At 39.1% G+C, this 26,315-nt stretch overlaps 1 protein-coding gene across 1 annotated transcript; it reads left to right on the top strand.

The window, feature by feature from the left end:
• Nucleotides 1-25,776, top strand: BNIP3L (BCL2 interacting protein 3 like). The gene is made up of 6 exons (XM_079927905.1): nt 1-236; nt 7,524-7,707; nt 11,868-11,940; nt 16,956-17,059; nt 17,178-17,327; nt 25,150-25,776. The coding sequence occupies exons 1-6, from the start codon at nt 137-139 to the stop codon at nt 25,196-25,198; spliced, it is 660 nt and encodes a 219-aa protein (XP_079784031.1). The 5' UTR covers nt 1-136; the 3' UTR covers nt 25,199-25,776.
• The last annotated feature ends 539 nt before the right edge of the window (nt 25,777-26,315 follow it).

The raw sequence follows: 26,315 nt of genomic DNA, 5'->3' as shown, positions 1-26,315 counted from the left end.
GGCGGGTCCTGACGTCAGGGCCAGGGGAGGGACTGCGCAGGCGCAGAAAAGGGGGCGGGGGACTCGGCTTGTTGTGTTGCTGCCCAAGAACCAGAGACGGTCCTGCTGCGGTCGCACCTCTTCCAGCCGCCCGACAATGTCGTCTCACTTAGTAGAGCAGCCGCCGCCCCCGCACAACAACAACAACAACTGTGAGGAAGGTGAACAGTCTCTTCCCCCACCAGCCGGCCTCAACAGTGAGTACTGGGCCGGCGGGCTCGGTAAAGGGGATGGGGGAGGAGGAGCTGCTCGGGCCGCTGCCGCCAGCTCCGCGCGGGGAGCGGGAGGAGAAAGCAGCCCATTGGTCAAGGCCTAGGATGTGCGGATGACTGACAGCTCCCGTCACCTGTCAGGAGGAGTTGCTCCTGTCTTCCTCCAGACCTGGCTCAGCTCCTTCCTGGGGTCTTGGGTGGGGGGCTGCTTGGGTTCGCCGTTGGGAAGGGTAGGTGGGTGGGAAGACGAGGGCGTCGAGCGGATCCCACCTGTGGTGGGCCCCTGAGCGGAGCCAATCGGGGCGTGGAGGGGCGGGCCTTGGGGCGCGGGGAGGGAGGGTGGGCGGAGCGGGCCGCCAAGTGGACGTGGGCAGGGATGGGGACGTGCGGCGGGGACGCCAGGGGATGGACGCGGGCGGCGGACTGAGAGGAGGGGGCGGGCGAGGGACGGGCGGGAGGTCAAGTGTGCGGCAGGCCTTGGGCCAAGCCCGGCTGACCCCACCTCACTGGGTCGGCCTTCCCCCAGGGCTCAAAATGTGAGACCTCTGGTTGCGTTCCTTTGTTAGCACGAGCTGGCCAGGAGAATTATTTGGTAATTTAGTGGTTACTTGTATCACGTGACGGGGGGGTGGGTGTGAGGAGGCTATACTACTTTTTTTTAAAAATGTTTCAGAGTTGCTCAAGTAATTTTTTTTTTTTTTTTTTTTTTTAACATTGGGGTTGTGTGTCCTGTAAACCTGCTTACGAACAGCTTCTTGAACCATCCAAGATTGCACAGATCACGGAGTCTGGGGCAATGAATTTTCAGAAACGGGATTAAAAATACATTGGTACACTGGGGCGGTTGAAAGTTAATGGCAGTATCGAATTACGACCAACTACAGTTGCTTTTGCTAACATTCTGGTGCTTAGACATCTTGTTCTAAGGTGATTCCCTGTTGTCTTTAAAGCTCGCTGGAAGCCTTGGAAAGGTTCTTGCCTTAACCTTCCTGTAATTTACCTTTTGAAAGAGGTGGTTGGGACAGTTAGCGTATGGCCAGATGAAGTCGTTTAAAAATCAGTTGGATGCTTAAATGACATTTAAAGGCACTCTAAGATCTTTCATCAGAGGGAGGTGTTCCAGCGTGGCCTAACAATTATTTTAGGGAAGAGAGTTCCTGTCCGCACAAGATGTTTTCATTGCTTATTCTTTTTGCTCCATCTTTTGATTAGGTGATTCTTTAAATGTTGACTTTTAAAAACTTTTAAGTGTCTTATGTTCTAGAATGTAAGATTTAGATATTATTTCCCACAGTAAATTAAGATTAATTTCTGTGTGTTTTAATGTTCTTTGCTTCACATATTAATATGCATTTTAAAATTAATTACCTGTATTTAGAACCATGTGATTTTAGAACGGGAAGAAACTTTAGCGATAACTGTCCACTTTTATTTACTGGTAGAGAAACAGGTCTATTTAGAATGGATAAAAAACAAGGTTCTACTGTATAGCACAGGGAACTATAGCCAATCTCCTGGGATAAACCATAATGGAAAAGATACAGAAAAAAAGAATGGGTATATGTGTATAACTGAGTCCCTTTGCTCTACAGCAGGAATTAGCACAACATTGTAAATTAACTCTACTTCAATAGAAAAAACAAACAGGTCTAGAGTGAAGTGTGTTGTCCAAGTTCATGGCAGGCTAGGTCCTAGAGCTGAGGTTTTACTTTCACCCGACTAGTGTTGCTTTCAGGACACTTCTTTTCATTGGCCCACAATCCCCTGATTATGCGTGTTTCTTATTCTCTCAGTGTATGCCACCTAACGTATAGAGGTGACCTGCCTATTGATCTCTTTTTAATGTACTGTTTCTTAATTGTATTCCAGTTTTCTGTGATACTTACAAGTTGGCTGTTTGGTTACTATGTGTACCCGACTTCACAGAAAGCAAAGGAATTTTTCTTTTCCTTTGACCATGTTAACAGAAAAATGGGGTTGAGCTCTGTGTGATGGTTTTCCTCCGTGTCCTGACAGACCTCTGAGGTCTTTGATGTCCTTGGCCAATCAGGTACTGCTACGTTTGTATTAGCTCTTACAGAAGTGCAAGAATGCTCAGCCTGTGTGTGATATCAAAATGTTGCTTTGGGAAATCTGCTAGATAGAAAGTATTTTATTTGAGCTAGGGTGAGCTGCTTTTAAATGTTACTGAAAAGCTTTCAGATAAGTGCCATGTTTCATTACGCTCCTTTCGCCTTTTACTCTTTTTTAGCTCATTATACAACACTGGACTGAACAAAACAAGAAGTCTTATTGATTCCTTCAAGTGATTTTTGGGCACTGAGCAAAACAACTTATTCGGGCATCTAATACTATCCAAATTGCTGATAAGTTGAAGTTGTTTGTTGCATAAAGTTGCACAACTCTGAAAAACAGGAGATGAACTCATTGTACAGATTATCTCTGGCTTGGGATTTTATCTTTAGTTCAGGGGTCAAAGTTTTAATAGAAAATTATTGAAATATTTGGAATAATGAAACCGTTCTCTGATTTTTTTTTTAAGTTTATCCTTGTATGGGGACTGTTTGCTTTCATTACAAATTAGTGGACAAATATCTGAACTACTTCCAAAGTTAAAAGGATATTTTCCAGTTGATAGTTTTATTCTAGAGAAAACTATCAAGTTACTTAAGAATATTGGACATTTATGTCATAAAATTCAGTAGGTAATATGAGGAAAATTATGGTAGTAATAAAATTCTTGTTATTGTTTCATGTAGGAAGTGCAGCCTTTTTTTTTCTTTTTCTTTTTTTTTAGTACAGCCTTTTTTATCTTTTTAAATATCTACAGCTATGATGTACTTGCTTCCTCAGTTATGGCAAGAAGGCTTTTAAGGCTATGACACGTGAAACTCCAATGCCTTATAATACTGTTTTTTTTTTAGAAAAATGTTAGTGAATGTTCTCAGTCTGGATTCCAGCATCAGATACTTGAAATAAAATACATGTTTTGAGGAAAGAAAATAAGACATGATGAAATGTGTTAGCCCCGGTTACGATGAGTTACACATGGAATTGAAAAGTTGGGGAAAGAATGAGAAATACTCTTTTTCCTTTTCTCTCTTCCCCCATTCCCTCACTGTCCTTGCAAGAGGATTAAACTGGTGATTATAAAATTATAAAGAGTAAATACAGCATACAGTCATGAATGCAAATCACAATTATTGGACCAACCTTCACGAAGAACTGTATTACAGAATGTAGAAGCATGCATCTCTGAATCCTCTTAGCAGTTCTCAGACTTAAACTAGAAAATAGCTCCTGTAGTGTGTATATGTATCACCTGGCTTAAGAGAACGATTGTTAGTTTGTAAGTAGTCTTTTAATATAATGGAGCCTCCAGTTTTTAATTTTAAAGGCTTAATTATTAGGAAGGGAATTCACTCAGATTTTTTTCCTGCATTGTATTGCTTGGACAGCACAGTCCTCATGTCTTATTTCCTTTCCAAGTAAAAAGGGACTTCGTGAGGATTGGTAGTGTTAGAACGTCAAGAAATTCTGAGGCTATAAATCAGGAATGAACTAGGAGATGAGAAAAAGGTATGTGCAGTTCAACTATTGAGAAAGATAAGTTTGATTTTTTCCACTTTACTCAAAAGATAAAGCTAGTATATACACATTTTTTTTTCAGATCTAAATTTTTTTTAATTCTTTATTGGAGTATAATTGCTTTAAGTATGTAAACATTTAATGGATATCTATGTCCTGACTTTCTCTGCAGAACTGATTATTTCCATAGATGATATTACTGGAACAGAATTAAGAGTTAAAGGAAATCTACCATTTTAAGGCTTTTAATGGGTATTGCCAGATTACCCAGCAGAATGTTCATGGAAGTCCTGGTTGTAATAACAGAATATTAGAAGCAATCATTTGGGTGATGATTAACCATTGCCATTTGGATAATGGTTAAAGCATGGTATATCTTTATGATGGGATACAGTGCAGTTCCAAAGAACAAAGTAAGGCAATATATATTGACATTGAAAGACATCAACGAGTTGTTAGGTAAGAAACACTATTTACAGAAAAATATATACAGTACAATTCCATTGTTTTTATTTGTAATAACAAAAGCAAAACACAAAAGTATTCTCTGGAAGTCTACATATGAAACTGTTAAAAGCAGTTTCCTTTAGGAGTAGGAATGAGAGGTTGGGAGGAGAGGTATCAATTTTTTTCCTTCACATACTGATGTTTACATTTTCAAGGAATGCATTAATTTTGTAGTAAGAAATGTTTTTAAAAGATACTGAGTATAATTATAATAGTAACTAACACATAGCACTTGTTATGTACTCGGAACTTTTCGTTGTGTTTTATTCCTGTCATCCTCCCAACAGCCCTATGAGGTAGATGTGGTGTTTTGTGGGTTTTTTTCCACTATGTGCAGGCAACCATTCAGTGTGTGTTTTTTTTAAATTGAGGTGTGACATATAACATTAGTTTCAGGTGTACAAAATAATGATTTTATTTATTTTTTCATTCATTTTGAAATGACCACCACAGTAAGCCTAGTTAACATTCATCACCACACAGTTACGAAAAAATTTTTTCTTATGATGAGAACTTCTAAGATCTACTCTTTTCTTTCAAATATACAATACAGTTATTAACTGTAGTCACCATGCTGTAAATTACATACATCCCCAGGACTTATTTCTCTCCTGACTGGAAGTTTGTACCTTTTGATCACCTTCAGGTAGACACAGTCATTATCCCTATTTTACAGATGAGAAAACTGGAACACAGAGAGGTTACTGGAACACAGAGAGGTTAAGTGACCTGTCTAGGCTGTGACAATCTGATGTGATAGAAGGGGAGTCTGGGACAACTGGACATGATAGAAGGTAGAAGGAGAGTCTGGCTTCAGTCTGTGGTCTGAGCCACTATGCTAATACATGCCCGATAGGTACTGTCTGCCTTGAGTAGAGGTGCCTTCAGTTATGTTACAGAGTAAGGCAATTACAGGTCCTTTTCACTAAGCTTTTCTGGGTGGGTCTCCTCAAGTTCCTACATTGTGATTACTTACATATATTTAATGTAGAAGGTAGAATTTAGATATGGGTTTGGAAGTCCTTCAAAAAAGCAAGGTTTTGAAAACCTGACATTGTTACAGCCTTTTTTCTCTCTGATCAGCTGCTTCAAGTGAATGTTAATTGTCTTTTAGAGAAGACTGGCTTCCACGGAGACCCATCTAGAACTCCTGGTTCCTTAGTTCTGCTTCTGCCAGAGCACCTGCAGCCTTTTATTTTTTTCACTTTGGGCTTCTGTACAAGAACTGGTCCCATTGGTGTAGAATAAATTGGACAGTCCTAGAAAGAGTGGGAGTAGGAAAAAAACAGTTTGTTCATCATATACCTCTCTCTCTGTCGCTCTTTTCAGTTAAAATATTTTGTAGAGCTCTAAATTTAGGGATGCTCGTGGTATATTTCTTATGCATTCCAGAGGCACTCCACAAGTATTTAGTTAAATGACCTTCAGTGTTAGATCTATCTTATTAGCTTTGCTAGTTGAATTTCTTCATCCATTTTGAATACTGCCTAGCCTGTGTCCATTTTTGTGTGTGGACGGAATGAGACCGTGGAGATGTCATGGAGTTGTGTTGTTTGGCAGTACAGTCCCAAAGAATGGGGGGTGATGATGGGACTCTGACAGCCACTGGGACCACCTTGGAGGGGAAGGAGGGAAAGGGTAACTTCACTTCTATGGAGCAAATGCTGTTCTAAGTACATTACAAATATCAACTCTTTTAACTAGTGTATTGATGAGTATCTCCTGTTTACTAGGCATTTTACCTGTGTTACTCTATTTAATCGTCACAGCAACCCTGGGGGGAAGGTACTATGTAATCATCTCTGTTTTACAAATGAGGAAACTGAAGCTCAGAATGTCATAGTAAGTGGGAGAGTCAGATTTCCAACCAGGGCTACCTTTGAGCTTTTCCTTTGTAGACGGGTGATGTTGAGTTCACTTCTGGGTCTGGATTAGCGGTAATCTCATTTTAGGGTTTGGGCCTGTTATTCTGATTTACGGATGGAAGACTGTTCTGCCACAGAACTCTCTCTAACACTTCTGCTTGGAGTTTAGAGAAATGGCTCCACCAACCTGCTTGGTTATGTTTTCTAAAACAAAATTTGTTGTAAGGAATGGAAATTAGAAAAAACATACACCACTCTCTTTTTGTTATGAAGTTGTTTTATTGGCTACTGTTGTCAATGCTTATTAGAATGAAAGGACCTTCATGTAGTCAGCAAACTCATGGAGCCAGTATTTTCAAGACCAGTCCAAATTACCAGGGCCCCATCCTTTCCTGTGGCTCCACCCTCTTTGACTGTTCGCCTGAGGCAACGTCAGTGTTGCCCGTAGCAGATGCCTGGTTTTCTGCCCCAAACCAACGAGGCTTCATGAAAACCCTAGAAAGTGTGAACTTGTGGGAGAGAAGAGAGAAAAGGCCAGCTTGCAAGGTATGTTTAGTGCATAGAGAAAGGAGAAGTAGAAAGAGGGAGGCATAAAGGAAGGGAAGAAGCTAATGTGTGGGATAGGGATAAAGCTTTTTTTAGGGTTTTTAAGCATTCTCACCTGATTTAGTTAAGAGCCAGCTGCATTCATTTTATGCTCCAGACTTGCACACAAACTGAAATGTTGATGATTGGATTTAAGTTCCCGCTCCAGGAACCTCTCAATTGTTTGTGCTAATTAAGGCACAGTTGTTAACATACTTAGATGACCTTTACGACGACGTTTCTAAATACAGGTGGAGAGGACACAACTAAATAGCTGAGGTAGATGGAGAAGATACAACTAAATAGCTGAGGTAGACTGGAAAAATATATATATGTAATTAAAATATTAAACGTAAGTACCCTGTCTGGTAATAAAGTAGCTGTTTATTTTTTGAAAAGCAACCAAAAATTTTCAGTAAAGTATTTATTGTATGTAAATTAAGTTTTAACCAGAGAGGAAACTGGCTGAAAGACACATCTTCTAAGATACTCATTTTAGAGGTCCAGCTTCTTCTAAATCAGTTGATTGCACGAGCTCCTTCAGGAACAGCACTATATAGCTTTTCAGACTTTTATTGCTCCTTGTTTATTTTCTTCAGAATACTTTGGCATTTGCTTTGAGGCGAGCCAGAATTCTTATCTGAATTCACCATATTCACATGCTGTGTGCACACGAGAGACTCCTGTTCTGCTGTGGTTAACTGCAGTTATCTGACTTGTCCAACAGGTTCCTGGGTGGAGCTCCCCATGAATAGCAGCAATGGCAATGATAATGGCAATGGGAAAAATGGGGGTCTAGAACACGTACCCTCCTCATCCTCTATCCACAATGGAGACATGGAGAAGATTCTTTTGGATGCACAACATGAATCCGGACAGAGCAGTTCAAGAGGCAGTTCTCACTGCGACAGGTAAGTGAGATCCACGTTTTGGTGGAATTCTGGAAATGGAAGGGTTGCAAGGTTACTTCCCACTAGAAAAAATAAATTGCTTATATCTTCATGTGACAAAATTTACAACTCCCGATTTCTTGCAGCATGTGTGTTTAAATCAGATAGCCAATTGACAAGGACATGGGTGCCCACTTTCTCCTCAGATTAAATCAGTTTCCTTAGATTGTGTCGTTTTCAGATGTTTACTAGTTTAAAAGTCAGCGGTATAAATGTTTACTTACAGAATTAATCTAACTTTCTCCCGTTTTCCTTTGTCCTTTCACAGCTCTCTTTCTGCCTCCAATACAGTTACCTCTGTAATCTCTGCCCTCCCTTCTAGATTGTGAGGCTTTAGAAGGCAGGGATCCTGTTTCATCTCCTCTGTACCCTTGACAGTCATGATGCTGGCATACAGTAGACATTCAGGAAATGTTTGAGTCGCAGGAGGTACAAGTTGATTCAGCTTGTTGTATAGCAGTATTTGCACGGTGGAAGCACCAACTAAGGTCTGTAAAGATAGTTAATTTTGAAGGCGGCCATTGCGTTTCCTTAGAGCTCAGAGGAAGTTTTGTTTCAGACCTCGTTTTTCTATATTTGGCTTGGGGAGACATTCTTCAATTAAGGCCTGCATGTGGTGAAAGAGTTAAGGATACAGACACGTATGAGGAGAATGAAACTGCGTTGTTAGTTTATATTTCAGTACAAGCTTCTCTTTTTCCAGAGGGACTAGGTATTACATGACATAGTGGTATATTGAACATTCTTAGACCAGTGACAGCCATAGTATTAGCATTCTGGGGTACTGGATGATCTTCTGGCTAGTTAAGAGTTCACTGTTATTGGCCATGTAGAAAATGCAGATACACAGGAAATAGACTAAGGGGACATCTAAAAATGTAAACAGTGATTATCTCTAGGGGATGGAATGATGGCCATTTTTCTTCTTCCAAATTTTTATACTTGGTAAAAATTGTGTGTGTGGTACATATTATTTCTCATCAGAAAAAGCAGAAAAGGAGAATCAAGAGTTAAATCATGTTCGAAGTGCCTGCGTGACTTATGATCCACCGTTGTCACCAGGGCCGCAGAGGACGGGTCTGACGGCTCTCTGGCACACCCACCTCCCAGTCACATCACTCACGTGTCCCTGTGCTTCGGAAGAGCCGGGATGGCTCTTGTCATGAGCAGAAGCAGAGCAGATGGCTCTTCTCTGAGCAGCTTGCCACCAATTCTGGGAGCTACGACATTAGTCTGTTTTTTGAGAATCACGTTTATATTATGTTACATTTATGTTATGAGGCTCACGGGTGGGTTTTCTGAAGTTTTCTGCTGCTTATGGACTTGTTGATAAGCCTTTTATTACATGTTCAAGTACTGGTGAGTCCCTTAACCTGCCGTTCACTTGGTGCTGTCATTGAGCAGAGATAAGATCACCTGCCCGGCCTTCTGGTCATCTTATGTCATTTCTGGTTGCAGTTATACTTGTGGTCGAACACGAATTCATCTTCCCGTGATCACGTTTCAGTTAGGTTTCTGAACATGTAAATCGAGATGTGGCGGGTGCCCTGGGACACTTTCCTGTTCTCCACTTACACATCTTCAGGCTCTGGGTCACTGGTCACGTCTCAAGGGAGGCCTGGAACTCTAGCTCAGTAATGCTCTCCTGGGATACCTAACACTTGAACATTTAAGAATGTCTTCACAGTTCATGTCATCTGAATTGCCAGCATCTCTAGATTTGAGGTTGTTAAGCAGTGCTTCTTGTAGGCGGAAATGGTTTAGGATTGTTGGCTATTCGTCCCCAAGCTAATTTATGTATATTTTCATACATATTTAAAAATTTAAAAATTATTCCACCAGTATATTTTTGTCACTGTGGTGGTTGTTAGAAGAGATGCCCCTGTGTGTTTTGCTTTGTGCTCCAGCCTATTGTAGGAGTTTCCAACCTATTGTAGGAGTTTCCAACCTACACACTATATTCCCACAGGGAGCTTTTAAAAATACCAGTACACAGACCCCATCCCTAGAGAATCTCGTTCTGTTGTCGAGACATGAGAAAATTTTTTTTTTTAAAGAAGATGTTGGGGTAGGAGGTTTTATTTATTTATTTATTTATTTATTTTTGCTGTGTTGAGTCTTCGTTTCTGTGCGAGGGCTTTCTCTAGTTGCGGCAAGCGGGGGCCACTCTTCATCGTGGTGCGCGGGCCTCTCACTGTCGTGGCCTCTCTTGTTGCGGAGCACAGGCTCCAGACGCGCAGGCTCAGTAGTTGTGGCTCACGGGCCTAGTTGCTCCGCGGCATGTGGGATCCTCCCAGACCAGGGCTCGAACCCATGTGCCCTGCATTAGCAGGCAGATTCTCAACCACTGCGCCACCAGGGAAGCCCAACGTGAGAAAATTGTAAAAGCTCCCCAGCGGATCCTAACATGAGCCAGGATGATAATGCATCCCAAATGGATCAGTCTACCAGTGAGATGTTGAGTATTTGTCTAAGCGAGCTTGGTGCTAGTGGTAAGAAGAGTGTAAAGCAGAGCTGTGCTTCTCTTGGCTTTTTGACTTGGTCATTCTGCTGCCTTGACCTGGTCATGGTTCTGTAAGGCTGGTCCTTAACTTGACCTCTGGCTGTGAATCCAACAGTGTTATGAGCATAATAACAGTATACTGAGGACAACCAGAGTCCCTCGTTCTACTTGGTTCCTGTGCTATAGCCTGAGATTTCTCGTTGAAGACAAAAATTTTCTAAATACAATAATATGGTGGTTTGGTATGGAACCAGTTTTTCACTTTTCCTTCCCCCACTTCAGAATCTCCTACATCAGTTATAATCGTCAAAGACTGGTGATCTTACTTACTTTCCAGTCAGTCTCACCAGCATCTCTATGTATTACCATTGGACACATGCTCTTGACAGCGTTGATAGTTAATATCTATTCCTTTGAGCAACTTAAGCCTGGAGCATCCTTCATGCCCACTTGAGTTTACATTTGGGGAGCTGGGGTGTGTAGTGAAAGGTCTAGTGACTCGCTGTGGTTACACAAGGAATCATTGATAAAGCTAAGAATAGCACTTAGCACATTGTATTCATCTCTTGTATCAAGTACAGCTTGTGACCATGTATCTTTGTCTAAAACTGTATCTGTAAATTTTTATAGTTCTGGGAATATATCTTGTACTTGTGAAAGGTTATCACTTGCTATAAGTTTATATAATTCACTCTGAAATATCTCAAAGTCAGTATTTCAAAAGTAAGTAAAATAGTGGTTCTCAAACTGTTTGGGCTCAGTACTCCTTTACACTTGTAGTAACTATTGGGGACCCCAAAGATCTTTTGTTTATGTGGGTTATATATTTTGATATTTACTATATTAGAAATTAAAACGGAGAACATTAAAAAGATTTGTATTCCTTCATTCAACAAGAAGCCTATTACATGTTAACATAAGTAACTTTTTTAAACAAAATTTACCTGTTGTCCATAACCAAAAAAATTAGTAAGAATAGTGGCATTGTCTTACGTTTATGCAAATCTCTTTAATATCTGGCTTAATAGAAAACAGCTGGACTCTCACCTGCTTTTACATTCTTTCTATGTGTATATGCTATTACACAAAATTTAGCCTTTGGAAATTTTCACTGTACACACATGGCAAAATGAGAATGAAAAAGGCAAATAAATCCTGATAGTATTATGAAAACAATTTTAACCTCAAAGACCCTTTGAAAGAGTCGTTAAGAGCCGCTTTCACACTTTGAAGATAGCTGGTGAATTGTTTAACGATGAAAGAACTTTGAGAAAAAGAACCCCAAACTAGAGTTTCTGAATTTGAAGATCATTTTACATTTATTGGAAAAAGAGTAAAAATAAGAAAATGTGACAGTCTTGTGTCTTTAGGTAGTATTTCCGTTGCAGATTTATCATTGCAAAGGAATTTATCACCACTGAAAAATTCTAGAACATTTGGGAGTAAGGGTGCTCAATTTCATTTTTTCTTACATGGGGTTGTGGTATACTTTCTGATTTGCTGCTTTTTCAAAGACATACCACTATAACTTTTAATTTTCTAATTTCCAGTAGAGGCTAATTTATTTGACAAAATGAGAATTAAAACTAATGGCTATAAATGTGTCTTTTTCTTCTAGCCCTTCCCCACAAGAAGATGGGCAGATCATGTTTGATGTGGAAATGCACACCAGCAGGGACCATAGCTCTCAGGTGTGTGTGTATGTTTGTTTATTTTTCTGATTTGCATTAGATAATTAGGAAAAATGCAAATCTCTAAGTCTGTTTTGCTGAAATATAGTAAAGAATATGAAGACTTTAAAAAATTGTTTGAACAATGGAATATTACTCAGCCGTAAAAAAGAACGAAATAATGTCATTTGTAGCAACGTAGACGGACCTAGACATTGTCATACTGAGTGAAGTAAGTCAGAGAAAGACAAATATATGATATTGTTTATTTGTGGAATCTAAAAAAATGGTATAAATGAACTTATTTACAAAACAGAAATAGAGTCACAGATGTAGAAAACAAACTTATGGTTACCAGGGGGAAAGGGATAAATTGGGAGATTGGGATTGAGATATACACACAACTGTATATAAAATAGATAACTAATAAGGACCTACTGTAGAGCACAGGGAACTCTTCTCGGTGCTCTACAATGACCTATATGGGAAAAGAATCTAAAAAAGAGTGGATACATGTTTATGTATAACTGATTCATTTTGCTGTACACCTGAAACTAACACAACATTCACAACATTTTAAATCAACTATACTCCAATAAAAAATTTAGAAAAATACTTTGAAGCCATTTTAAGTTATTCAGTTTCTGATGTTGGAATTTATGCTGCTGTGGTCGTCGTCATGCTCCTTTACAACTAAGAATTTGGGGTCCTAAAAGAATTGGGAAATTCTTGTCTATAATGTGTCATTCCAATATTCCAGGCTAGTTTCTTGAGTTTATAAATAGAAAACTGAGGCGCATGTCTTATTTAAGGTCACAGAATAAATGAAACGGAAGGTTGTTGTAGAACCAGGTGTGAAAGCTTTTTTGCGTCTGAAATCAAATCAAGCTAGAGACAAAATTCACCTAAATTATGCAGGATTCCTTAAGGTAAAGAAGTTAAATATAGTTTCACAAGGAGTTGACATGTTGGAAATATAGATGGATATAGTATTGAAAGCTTACAAAGGTTTTTATTGCAAAACTTGGGATAAATAAATAATTGTCGTTAATGATTTAGAATGTTCATAGCCAGCCCTTGACTTTATTGATCTGTCAGATCACCTGCAAGTGTCAGAGTGCAAATTTTTTTTATATATAAATTTATTTTATTTATTTATTTTTGGCTGTGTTGGGTCTTCGTTGCTGCGCCTGGGCTTTCCCTAGTTGTGGCGAGCGGGGGCTACTCTTCGTTGCGGTGCGCGGGCTTCTCATTGCAGTGGCTTCTCTTGTTGTGGAGCCCATACTGGCTCTAGGCATGCGGGCTTCAGTAGTTGTGGCATGTGGCCTCAGTAGTTGTGGCTTGCGGGCTCTAGAGCGCAGGCTCAGTAGTTGTGGCGCACGGGCTTAGTTGCTCCGCGGCATGTGGGATCTTCCCGGACCAGGGCTCGAACCCGTGTCCTCTGCATTGGCAGGCAGATTCTTAACCACTGAGCCACCAGGGAAGCCCAAGAATGCAAATTCTTGAGAACAGGAGGCGTTGTTTTTTTCTCCCATGTTAAGGTACTTGAAGAATATATGTTGAGTGAATGTTTGAATGAATGCTAACAAAAACTTTGTTTTGCGGAGTTCTCACTGTGCAGTGTCCTGGCTCCCTTTGCACTGGAAATATTTTGCATGTTACCTTGGTTCCACCCAGTATTCTTTCTGTTTAGGAAGCTGCACACTTTCTCCCTACGTTGACTGTGCTTTATTTGTGCTGTTTTCTGAAACCTAGAAACACTATGGGACGGAATACTAATTTATTTTATGATGAACTTTATACCGTAGAGAAACTTGTAGTAGCAAGGCTACTACAGTCAATTTAAACCAGGTTACGTTTTTGAAAAGGCAATCTAACTCCTATAAGAAAAACATTTATATCCTGTAGAGTAAGACTTTTAGTAAGAGAGAAATCAATAGGAATAATATACTTGAACTTCCAAAAAGCCTTTTGCATTGCTTGTTTCTAATTGAAGAAATGCTAATTCAAAAATTAGTTACTTTAGGGTTTGGGAAGGTGGATTTCTTTTTCATGAATTAGAAGGAAGCTTAGGGTTAGGAAACAGTTAAAAACAGTTAATAAAGGACTTAATGGTACTTGCTCTTATTGAATTTTTTAGATTGTCTACATGAGGAATATATGACATTTTTAGCCTTTTTAAGAGGAGGAAGGAAAGAAGCTAATATTTACTAGATACATTCCAGGTGCAAAATTTTTTTTTTTTAATTTTTTCCCACTGTAATGTTCTCAGCCCAGTGAAAGAGGTGACATAATGCCCATGAATGAATTGGAAAAAATGAAGCTGTCTTAATTAAGTTACTTACCTAAGATCAAAAGCAAGTAAGTGATAGAGTCAGGACTGAAACCAGGGCTGTCTGGGCCTGTGGCCCCTGTTCTACTAAAATAAGTCGATGAATGGGATTGATTTCAGAAGAGCTCACAAGGTCGTGAGAATGAACTAAAACACATGTCTGGTGAGTCATGGTACAAGGAAGCCTAAGGTGTAATGCCTTTAGGAAAAAGTTGTTCAAACTGGACTTTTAGGATAATGGTCCTCAAGAGTCAGTTTTGTAGCAGAAAATAGACGGTAGATTGTCTCTCAGAGGCGTTTTTCAGTGTGTTTCTGGGACCAAATAGGCCAGCACAGGGTCGGGTGTCATTGGAAGATGATACAAAGTGAAAATGTCTTCCTTTTCCCTCCTGTAAAACTGTGGTTTATCTGTTCTGTGCTATGTAGTTTAATATCCACATTTAGAGACCTAAGAGCTTGAGGTGTGGCAGAGAAGGAAAATGTAAGTGATTAGAAGGTAAGGGACTGCCCATGATAATAGGCTGAAATGATCAGAATCTTCTGTCTGAATAGTTGTAGCTGTGGAGCGAGGGTTATTGATTTGGATAAAGGCATGAATATTATTTCATTAGACTAAGTGCATTTTTACCATATTCTGAAATTCCAAGAATCAGAAGGCAATTTAAAGCCTAAAGCTGGCAAATGTAAGATTAATAAAAGGAAGCACAGGGCAGTAGTGAATGAGGAGAGCTTACAATCCTTATTCTTAAGGTAAGCATTCTAAACTGATCTGGGAAGTTTTTGTGTTTTTTTTTTTTTTAATAATAGCCCAAAGATCATCATCTTTAAAAATTAGAATAAAATCTTATTATATTTTCATTCTTTTGGAAAGTATGAAATACTAGCTTGTTCACACATTTAAACCTGAATCTTTGAGCAGTTTTAGAAGCGACATTTAAGACCAATGTTGGAAACTGAACAGAAGTGACCTGCAGTGTGTTGAATGAGGTATTGTGTGGCACAGGCTGATCTATAAGTAAATTGTAACAATTTATCGTTTTTGATTTAGGGTATTTTCAGATTTACTCCAGAGAGCCAACTCATGATTCTGAGTAATCTTAATACTTAGTGGAACAAGCTTAATCCTAAAGGCTACATTATGTCATTCAGTGGTATTTGCCAAGTCCAGCAGAACTAAATAAGAATGATAGTACCAGAGTAGCAAAAATCCACAGGGATTTTACTTTCTGTTTGATAGCAAAAGGGACCATCTATGTCTAGAGATTCTCTGAAGCTACCTTCCTGGAGCAGCTGTTTCATAGAGAATTTTCATAACTACCTACAAAAAAGAATGAAAGTTTGAATTCTATCCAAACAAAGTAACAAATCAAAATAATGCTTAGCTTTGAGACCCTTTGGTTTGAGGTCATAGCATTATATTCCTTAAAACTGAATAAATAATGCTGTGTCATTTTTTAGGAATTTCTCGTCCCTGTGGGGTCTGGAAAGAGAAGCTGTTGGAAATTTTGATTGATCTTAGCCTGAAACTTTAGGTTATTATCATTAGCAAGGAGAAGGACTTTTTTAATTTATTTGATGTGAAAGATTTCCAGTTCTTACTCTGTATTAAATAAATTACTCTTAAAACTTTTCGCTTAAGTAGTTTTGTTTGTTTGTTTGTTTGTGGTACACGGGCCTCTCACTGTTGTGGCCTCTCCCGTTGCGGAGCACAGGCTCCGGATGCGCAGGCTCAGCGGCCATGGCTCACGGGCCCAGCCACTCCGCGGCATGTGGGATCTTCCCGGACCGGGGCACGAACCCGTATCCTCTGCATCGGCAGGCAGACTCTCAACCACTGCGCCACCAGGGAAGCCCTGGCTTAAGTAGTTTTGAATAAACCTTGGAAAATGTTTGGATAGCAATTTGTCTAAAAATCTCCTTCTAGGGAGTAAAACCTAATGCCTAAGAGTAGGGGGTATAGAGACCATTTGCCTGGGTTTGAATAGTGGCCCTGCTACTTACCGCATATAGAAACTTGGGCAGTCACTTAATTTATGTCTCGGATTCCTCATCTGTAGAATGGAATAGTAATAGTTCCTTTTCTTACAGGATTGTTGTAAGGTAAAGGTTAATGCATGTAAAGTGCATAGACTGATGCTTGTCTCTTGATAAATGCTTAATAAATACTAGTTATTTTAAGTTATTATAAATTATTTACTTTCTCAGCCCAACTCCCAGTTATTTTATTTTCTCATTACTTTATATTTGTTAGCATATACTTTTTGATGTTCCCCTTTGTTTTTAATTATGAAAAATTTTGAATGCATACAAAAGTAAAGAGGATATTACAATGGCCCTTCATACACGTATCACCCAGATTCAATGATTATCAATGTTTTCCACACTTCAGTTACACTGTATCCCCAAATATACTTTTTTCAGATTCATATTCTTTTTTTTTAATTGAGGAATAATTCAAATCTCAGGTTTATATGCTGTGTTTAGACATAACAGTGAAACTCACTCAAGTTTTTTTTAAGATGTTAAATACTCTGATCTTAGATCATTTTGTCAACCTTTTTGGAAAAATGACATCTTTTTACATAAAAATTATTGATGCACAAGCTTATGATTTTTGTATATTTTCTGTCTAGATTTGTCTTCTGTAGTAGGAAGGATCAGTCTTCTTTTTCTCCTTTTTTAAAATGTGAATTCTCCTTTACAGTCAGAAGAAGAAGTTGCAGAAGGAGAGAAAGAAGTGGATGCTTTGAAGAAAAGTGTAGACTGGGTGTCCGACTGGTCCAGTAGACCTGAAAACATTCCACCTAAGTAAGTCAGTACATGGTTCTTTTCAGTGGACACAGTGCATGTAGTGTGGGCCTGCTAATTCCTGAGATATTTTCAGCAAATGCATTTCTGACACCTGCCTCTGCATTTCTTCCCCCAGGGAGTTCCACTTCAGACACCCTAAACGTTCCGTTTCCTTAAGCATGAGAAAAAGTGGAGCCATGAAGAAAGGGGGGATTTTCTCTGCAGAATTTCTTAAGGTGTTCATTCCATCTCTCTTCCTTTCCCATGTTTTGGCTTTGGGGCTAGGGTAAGTATTGGTCAGTGCCTGAAGTTTCTTCCATTCATTTTATTCACAGATTTTATTTCCAGCTGTAAGAAATATACGTGAAAGCAGTTTGTGTTGTTGTCCTTTTAATGTTTCAGCACAAGTGGGATGAACTCAAAAGAATTATTGAAGTCGATTCACTTTTGGTGTATAGGGTTCCCCCGCTCTCTGAAAGTAGAGCATGTCTATGAAACCTTCCGTAAGCTGAAATGGTATAAAGCGAAGAAGCAATTACCTTAGGACACATCTTGCTAACTGATGCACAACATACATCGAGATAAAGCACAGATGCTCACAGATGCAGTTCAAAGCTATGGGAGCTGGATGCCGAGGTGCTGAGTGTGATTCCTGGGAAGGACGCGCTCTCACTGCTCCGAGTGCGCTTCCTCTGTAACAGCTCGCTGCAGAACCATCGCTGAACACTGTTCACTTTTTGCCTTTTTTTATAAAAGTGAAAATCCTCTTCGAATTCCTTTCAGTTATCGAAAACAGGTACTAACATAGGTCTAACCTACATAGCGAAGTAATGAAAAGCAAACTTTCGAAAAGCGGGGGATACCTATCCAATAAGCATTTTTAAGAGTAGAGTTTTTTCTTATTTGAAAATAAGTTGTTCATATGATTTACTACTCTAAAGGTTCATTTTAAAGTGAGCTCTTCTATATTTGATTTTTCTTTTTGGGTCTTGTTGTTGTTGTTTATAAATTTCTCAAGATAAGCTGAGTTTTAAAGTAAATTAATCATTAGTGTATAAAGTTGGCATTGATGTGAGCATTTCTCTTTCCCAAATGGGAAAATACACCATTTTATCGAGTAGTCCTTGAGTGCAACTGGAAAGCTGGTTGGGGTTACTACTGTTTTCTCTTTGTATTGACAGCATTTTTCTTTCCTTCTAAAATTGACCCCACATTTACCTGCAATTCATTTTTCAGGGATTTCTTTTTTTTTTAAATAGATCTTTATTGGAGTATAATTGCTTCACAGTACTGTGTTAGTTTTGGTTGTACAACAAAGCGCATCAGCCATATGCATACATATGTCCCCATATCCCCTCCCTCTTGAGCCTCCCTCCCACCCTCCCTATCCTACGCCTCTAGGTCATCGCAAAGCACGGATCCTGTCTCCCTGTGCTGTGCTGCTGCTTCCCACCAACCAACTATTTTACATTCGGTAGTGTATATATGTCGACGCTACTCTCACTTTGCCCCAGCTTCGCCCTCCCACCCCATGTCCTCAAGTGCATTTTCTATGTCTGCCTCCTTATTCTGCCCTGCAACTAGGTTCATCAGTAACATTTTCTTTTTTTTTACATTCCATATACATGCGTTAGCATACGGTATTTGTTTTTCTCTTTCTGATGTACTTCACTCTTCAGACTCTCAGGTCCATCCACCTCATTACAAATAACTCAATTTCATTTCTTTTTATGGCTGAGTAATATTCCATTGTATATATGTGCCACATCCTCTTTATCCATTCATCCGATGATGGACACTTAGGTTGTTTCCATCTCCAGGCTATTGTAAATAGAGCTGCAATGAACATTTTGGTACATGACTCTTTTTGAATTATGGTTTTCTCACAGTATATGTCCAGCAGTGAGATTGCTGGGTCATATGGTAGTTCTATTTTTAGTTTTCTAAGGAACCTCCATACTGTTTTCCATAGTGATTGTATCAATTTACATTCCCACCAACAGTGCAGGAGGGTTCCCTTTTCTCCACACGCTCTCCAGCATTTATTGTTTGTAAATTTTTTGATGGTGGCTATTCTGACTGGCGTGAGGTGATACCTCATTGTAGTTTTGATTTGCATTTCTCTAATAATTAGTGATGTTGAGCATCTTTTCATGTGCCTCTTGGCTATCTGTTTGTCTTCCTTGGTGAAATGTCTGTTTAGGTCTTCCACCCATTTTTTAACTAGATTGTTTCTTTTTTTGATATTGAGCTCCATGAGCTGTTTGTATATTTTAGAGATTAATCCTTGTCTGTTGTTTCATTTGCAAGTATTTTCTCCCATTTTCAGGGTTGTCTTTTTGTCTTGTTTATGGTTTCCTTTGCTGTACGAAAGCTTTCAAGTTTAAGTAAGTCCCACTTGTTTATTTTTGTTTTTATTTCTGTTACTCTAGGAGGTGGGTCCAAAAAAATCTTGTTGTGATTTATGTCTAAGAGTGTTTTTCCTGTGTTTTCCTCTTAAGAGTTTTATAGTGTCTGGTCTTACATTTAGGTCTTTAATCCATTTGGAGTTTATTTTTGTGTATCGTGTTAGGTAGGGTTCTAATTTCATTCTTTTGCATGTAGCTGTAGCTGTCCAGTTTTCCCAGCACTGAAGAGGCTGTCTTTTCTCCATTGTATGTTCTTGCTTCCTTTGTCATAAATTAGGTGCCCATACGTGCGTGGGTTTATCTCTGGGCATTCTGTCCTGTACCATTGATCTATATTTCTGTTTTTGTGCCAGTACCGTACTGTCTTGATTACTGTAGCTTTGTGGTGTAGTTTGAAGTTGGGGAGCCTCATTCCTCCAACTCCATTTTTCTTTCTCAAGATTGCTTTGGCTGTTCGGGGTCTTTTGTGTTTCCATACGAATTGTAAGATTTTTTCGTTCTAATTCTGTGAAGAATGCCATTGGTAGTTTGATAGGGATTGCATTGAATCTGTAGATTGCTTTGGGTAGTATAGTCACTTTCACAATATTGATTCGTCCAATCCAAGAACATGGTATATTTCTCCATTTGTTTATGTCATCTTTGATTTCTTTCATCAGTGTTTTCTAGTTTTCTGAGTAAAAGTCTTTCACCTCCTTAGGCAGGTTTATTCCTAGGTATTTTATTCTTCTTGTTGCAGTGGTAAATGGGAGTGTTTTCGTAATTTCTCTTTCTGATTTTTTGTTGTTGGTGTATAGGAAAGCCAGAGACTTCTGTGCATTAATTTTGTATTCTGCAACCTTACCAAATTCATTGATTAGTTCTAGTAGTTTTCTGGTGGCATCTTTAGGATTTTCTATGTATAGTATCATGTCATCAGCAAACAGTGACAGCTTTACTTCTTCTTTTCCAATTTTGTATTCTTTTTATTTCTTTTTCTTCTTTGATTGCCGTGGCTAGGACTTCCAAAACTATGTTGAATAAGAGTGGCGAGAGGGATATCCTTCTCTTGTTCCTGATCTTAGTGGAAATGCTTTCAGTTTTTCACTATTGAGTATGATGCTTGCTGTGGGTTTGTCATATATGGCCTTTATTATGTTGAGGTAGGTTCCCTCTATGCCCATTTTCTGAAGAGCTTCTATCATAAATGGGTGTTGAATTTTGTCAAACGCTTTTTCTGCATCTATTGAGATGATCATATGGTTTTTATTCCTTAATTTGTTAATGTGATGTATCACGTTGATTGATTTGCATATACTGAAGAATCCTTGCATTTCTGGGGTAAATCCCACTTGATCATTGTGTATGATCCTCTTAATGTGCTGTTGGATTCTGTTTGCTAGTATTTTGTTCAGGATTTTTGCATCTATGTTCATCAGTGATATTGGTCTGTAATTTTCTTTTTTTGTGATATCTTTTTCTGGTTTTGGTATCAGGGTGATGGTCACTTCGTAGAATGAATTTGGGAGTGTTTCTCCCTCTGCAATTTTTTGGAAGAGTTTGAGAAGGATCGGTGTTAGCTCTTCTCTAAATGTTTGATAGTATTCGCCTGTGAAGCCATCTGATCCTGGACTTCTGTTTCTTGGAAGATTTTTAATTATGGTTTCAATGTCATTACTTTTGATAGGTCTGTTTGTGTTTTCTAATTCTTCCTGATTCGGTCTTGGAAAATTGTACCTTTCCAAGAATTTGTCCATTTCTTTATGGTTGTCCATTTTATTGGCATAGAGTTGTTTGTAGTAGTCTCTTATAATCCTTTGTATTTCTGCAGTGTCAGTTGTGATTTCTCCTTTTTCATTTCTAATTTTATTGATTTGCATCCTCTCCCTTTTTTTCTTGATGAGTCTGGCTAAGGGTTTATCAGTTTCATTCATCTTCTCAAAGAACCATCTTTTCGTTTTATTGATCTTTGCTATTGTTTTCTTCATTTCTGTTTATTTCTGCTCTGATCTTTATGATTTCTTTCCTTCTACAGACTTCGGGTTTTCTTTGTTCTTTCGCTAGTTGTTTTTTTTTTTTTTTTTGGCGGTACACGGGCCTCTCACTGTTGTGGCCTCTCCCGTTGCAGAGCACAGGCTCCGGACGCGCAGGCTCAGCGGCCACGGCTCACGGGCCTAGCCGCTTCGCGGCATGGGGGATCTTCCCGGACCGGGGCACGAACCCGTGTCCCCTGCATCGGCAGGCGGACTCTCAACCACTGGGCCACCAGGGAAGCCATCGCTAGTTGTTTTAATGTAGTGTTAGGTTGTTTATTTGAGATATTTCTTGTTTCTTGAGGTGAGATTGTATTGCTATAAACTTCCCTCTTAGAACTGCTTTTGCTGCTTCCCATAGGTTTTGGGTCGTTGTGTTTTCATTGTCATTTGTTTCTATGTATTTTTAAATTTTCTCTTTGATTTCTTCAGTGGTGTCTTGGTTATTTACTAGCACACTGTTTAGCCTCCATGTATTTGTATTTTTTACAGTTTTTTTCCTGTAATTGATTTCCAGTCTCATAGCGTTGTGGTCAGAAAAGATGCTTGATATGATTTCAATTTTCTTAAATTTTCTGAGGCTTGATTAGTGACCCAAGGTGTGATCTATCCTGGAGAATGTTCCATGTGCACTTGAGAAGAAAGTGTATTCTGCCACTTTTGGGTGGAATGTTCTATAAATATCAATTAGATCTGTCTGGTCTGTTGTGTCATTTAAAGCTTGTGTTTCTGTATTTTCTGCTTGGATGATCTGTCCATTGGTGTAAGTGGGGTGTTAAAGTCCCCTACTATTATTGTGTTACTGTCAATTTCTCCTTTCATGGTTGTTAGCATTTGCCTTATGTATTGAGGTGCTCCTGTGTTGCGTGCATAAACATTTATACTTGTTATATCTTCTTGGATTGATCCCTTGATCATTATGTAGTGTCCTTCCTTGTCTCTTGTAACAGTCTTTATTTTAAAGTCTTATTTTATCTGATACGAGTGTTGCTACTCCAGCTTTCTTTTGATTTCCATTTGCATGGAATATCTTTTTCCATCCCTTCACTTTCAGTCTTTATGTGTTCTTAGGTCTGAAGTGGGTCTCCTGTAGACAGCATATATATGGGTCTTGTTTTTGTATCCATTCAGCCAGTCTGTGTCTTTTGATTGGGCCATTTAATCCATTTACATTCAAGGTTATTATCGATATGTATGTTCCTCTTACCATTTTCTTAATTGCTTTGGGTTTCTTTTTGTGGGTCTTTTTCTTTTTTGTGTGTTTCTCGCTTAGAGAAGTTTCTTTAGCATTTGTTGTAAAGCTGGTTTGGTGGTGCTGAATCCTCTTAGCTTTTGCTTATCTGAAAAGCTTTTGACTTCTCCATCGAATCTGAATGAGATCCTTGCTGGGTAGAGTAATCTTGGTTGTAGGTTTTTCTCTTTCATCACTTTAAGTATATCCTGCCACTACCTTCTGGCCTGCAGAGTTTCCACTGAAAAATCAGCTGATAACATTATGGGGATTCCAACATTATGGGGATTCCTTTGTATGTTATTTTTTGTTTTTCCCTTGCTGCTTTTAATATTTTTTCTTTGGATTTAATTTTTGTTAGTTTGATTAATATGTGTCTTGGTATGTTTTTCCTAGGGTTTATCCTGTATGGGATTCTCTGTGCTTCCTTGACTTGGGTGACTATTTCCTTTCCCGTGTTAGGGAAGTTTTCAACTATAATCTCTTCAAATATTTTCGCATACCCTCTCTTTTTCTCTTCTTCTTCTGGGACCCCTGTAATTCAAACGTTGGTGAGTTTAGTGTTGTCCCAGAGGTCTCTGAGACTGTCTTCAATTCCTTTCATTCTTTTTTCTTTATTCTGCTCCTCAGCAGTTATTTCCACCATTTTGTCTTCCAGCTCACTTATTCGTTCTTCTGCCTCAGTTATTCTGTTACTGATTCCTTCTAGTGTATTTTTCATTTCAGTTATTGTGTTGTTCATCTCTGTTTGTTTGTTCTTTAGTTCTTCTAGATCTTTGTTAAACATTTCTTGAATTTTCTCAATCCATGCCTCCATTCTATTTCTGAGATTCTGGATGATCTTAACTATCATTACTCTGAATTCTTTTTTCAGGTAGATTGCCTATTTCCTCTTCATTTATTTGGTGGTGTAGGTTTTTACCTTGCTCCTTCATCTGTGACATATTTTTTTGCCATCTCATTTTTTTTTTATTTATTTATTTTTTTTTAATGAATGGGATTGTGTTCCTGTCTTACTGGTTGTTTGGCCTGAGGCTTCCAACACTGGAGTTTGTAGGCTGTTGGGTAGAGCTGGGTCTTGGTGCTGAGATGAGGAACTCCATGAGACCTCACTCCGATGACTATTCCCTGGGGTCTGAGGTTCTCTGTTAGTTCAGTGGTTTGGACTCAGATCTCCCACCACAAGAGCTTCGGCCTGACCCCAGGCTCGTGAACCAAGATCCCGCAAGCCGCCGGTTCACTTTGTGCTTCTCCTGTCTCCTTGAGCATCAGAGTACCCCACCAGCGGCCGGCAGGCGCCCTAGTTGGGGGGAGACTCTAACTCCGCATCTTCCCACACCACCATCTTGACTCCTCCAGGGATGTCTTTTAAATTCTTCTTTTTTTTCTGGATTTGAACAATTGAGGAAATACACTTTTGAAATATTTTAGGAGTTAAACACTTGTGGTTAAATATTTTTAAGACATATCTGCTCTGCTCTTTGAGTATGCCCAGTGGGTCCTCTTCTGTATATAATGTGCAGAAGAAGTACAGCATCTCTTATCTTTCCTCTAAGGAGCTCAGCATATGGGAGAGATGTTCACGGTAATGAACTTGGAAACATATGTGACTTTCCCACACACACCTCCTGCCTTTCTGGGTGCCTGATCTGCTTTTGTGAGGGTGAGCACAGTGATGGTACGCAGCAGAACGGGGGGTATGTGAGAATGCTGTATGGGGTAGGAGTTCACATTCCCCGGCAGCACTGACTGCACACTAGTTCATCTGCCCTCAACAGGTTGGCCGGCTTTTGTACCTTGGAGGAACTCTTCCTTTTATGAATCTTCAGACTGTTTCTCTTGCTGGTGTAACAGTTGTTATAGACGAATGTAGAAAACAAAAGGATTCTAAAAAGTAAAGTTGGTTTTCTTACGTTGTGGTGTGAGGCTGGTTCCATCTTTTCCTTAACTTCCCTTCTGCTTCTGTTATATAAGGGTCAAACACTTGCTTGGCATGGGAAAGTAATATAAGGCCCTAATCCTTAAGAGTTAAACTGTTAATAAGAGCATTTTAAAGCACTGGCAGCTTTGTAATTTGGTATATTACTGTATTTTGTGTCTGAAATATCAGTAGAATTTTTTCTCCACCACAGCGGACCGTCTCAAAGGAGGTTAGCTCTGCTTTACTCTTTGAAGGGATCTGTTCTCTCTGGCTTTGCTTTGTCTAATCACTGCCCCAGTGATGTCCAGTCCTGCCCAATGAGTAAACATAATCATATAAAACCAGTTTAGCTGGCTGATGACTAGCTTTAAGTAAGTCAGTGATGATTTCAGGGTGTTAGGGAACTGTACACACGAACCTTTAGAGCCTTGTACAATGGCTGAAAATTCTCATTTGTAAGTACAGTTCAGCCTGTGGGCAAGTTGGTATAGAGCTGTTGAAACAGATGAAACATGATATACTGTGTTTCCTTTCAGCATCTACATTGGAAAACGACTCAGCACGCCTTCTGCCAGCACCTACTAAGGGAAAAGAAGAGCCCCTGGGAAAGCGTGTGACTTGTGAAGTGGTGTATTGTCACAGTAGTTTATTTGAACTTGAGACCATTGTAAGCATGACCCAACCTACACCCTATTTTTACATATCCAAGTTCCAGTAACTCTCAAATCCAGTATTTTATTCAAACTCTGTTGAGGCATTTTACTAACCTCATTCCCTTTTTGGCCTGTAAAACACTTTAGAATTTCCTAACAGAGTTTACTGTTGTTTAGAAATTTGCAAGGGCTTCTTTTCTGCAAATGCCACCAGCAGATTATAATTTTGTCAACAATGCTGTTGTCTCCTTTTAGGTACCACCAGACTTAGACCTGCATCATTCATGGTATAAATTTTACTCTTGCAAGATAACTCCCATCTTTCTCTTAAAGCAAGACCAGGTTAGCAAATGATATAAAAGCTTTGTTGTTGGTTTTTTTTTTTTTTTTTCAAGACAAAGGCAAGCTTCCCTAAGCTTGAATTTATAGTTATTAAAAAAGAAAAAAAACAAACAAAATAGGACACAAGAAAAAAAAATATCCTGGGCAATAAAAACTTATTTTAAACCAGCTTTGGAGCCACTTTTTGTCTAAGCCTCTTAATGGCGCCTTTTAATTTGTAGGAGGCAAGCTATGTAAATGATAGGTATAAAATAGAAGAACTCGAATACATCAGCAGATTTTAATACTAGTATGTTATAATGCTGTCTTTTCTATGGTGTAGAACCTTTATTTCTGGTAAGGAATGTCTCAGGCCTAGAAATCTATGAAATTGCTTTGGGGACTTCTGTGTGCGTGTTTGGTATTTTTATGTTTATTAGCTGCATGTGAATTTTTCGTGGCTTTGATTTTTCTTTTTTCTTTTTTTCTTTTTTCCTAAGAGGCTTTGGAGTGAGTTCCAATTTGTGGTATAAATACAGGCTTCTTGTTTTAGGAAGCATCACTTACACTCTGAAGCCTTTAAACTCTGAAGATAACTGTTTCAGAGTTATTTCAAGCACTTGGGCAACTTTGAAAACCAGACTTGGGTTGTGGGAACAGTTGACAGAGTTCTGAAGAGATGCCATTGGTTTTCTTCTGCTCTCTCCCTTTCTCATGTTTACTGTACA

The sequence above is a fragment of the Stenella coeruleoalba genome (genome assembly GCF_951394435.1).
Source record: "Stenella coeruleoalba genome assembly, chromosome: 7".
Taxonomy (NCBI): Eukaryota; Metazoa; Chordata; class Mammalia; order Artiodactyla; family Delphinidae; genus Stenella; species Stenella coeruleoalba.
The sequence above is the reverse complement of the archived record's forward strand: the minus strand, read 5'-3'. Positions and strand labels throughout refer to the sequence as shown.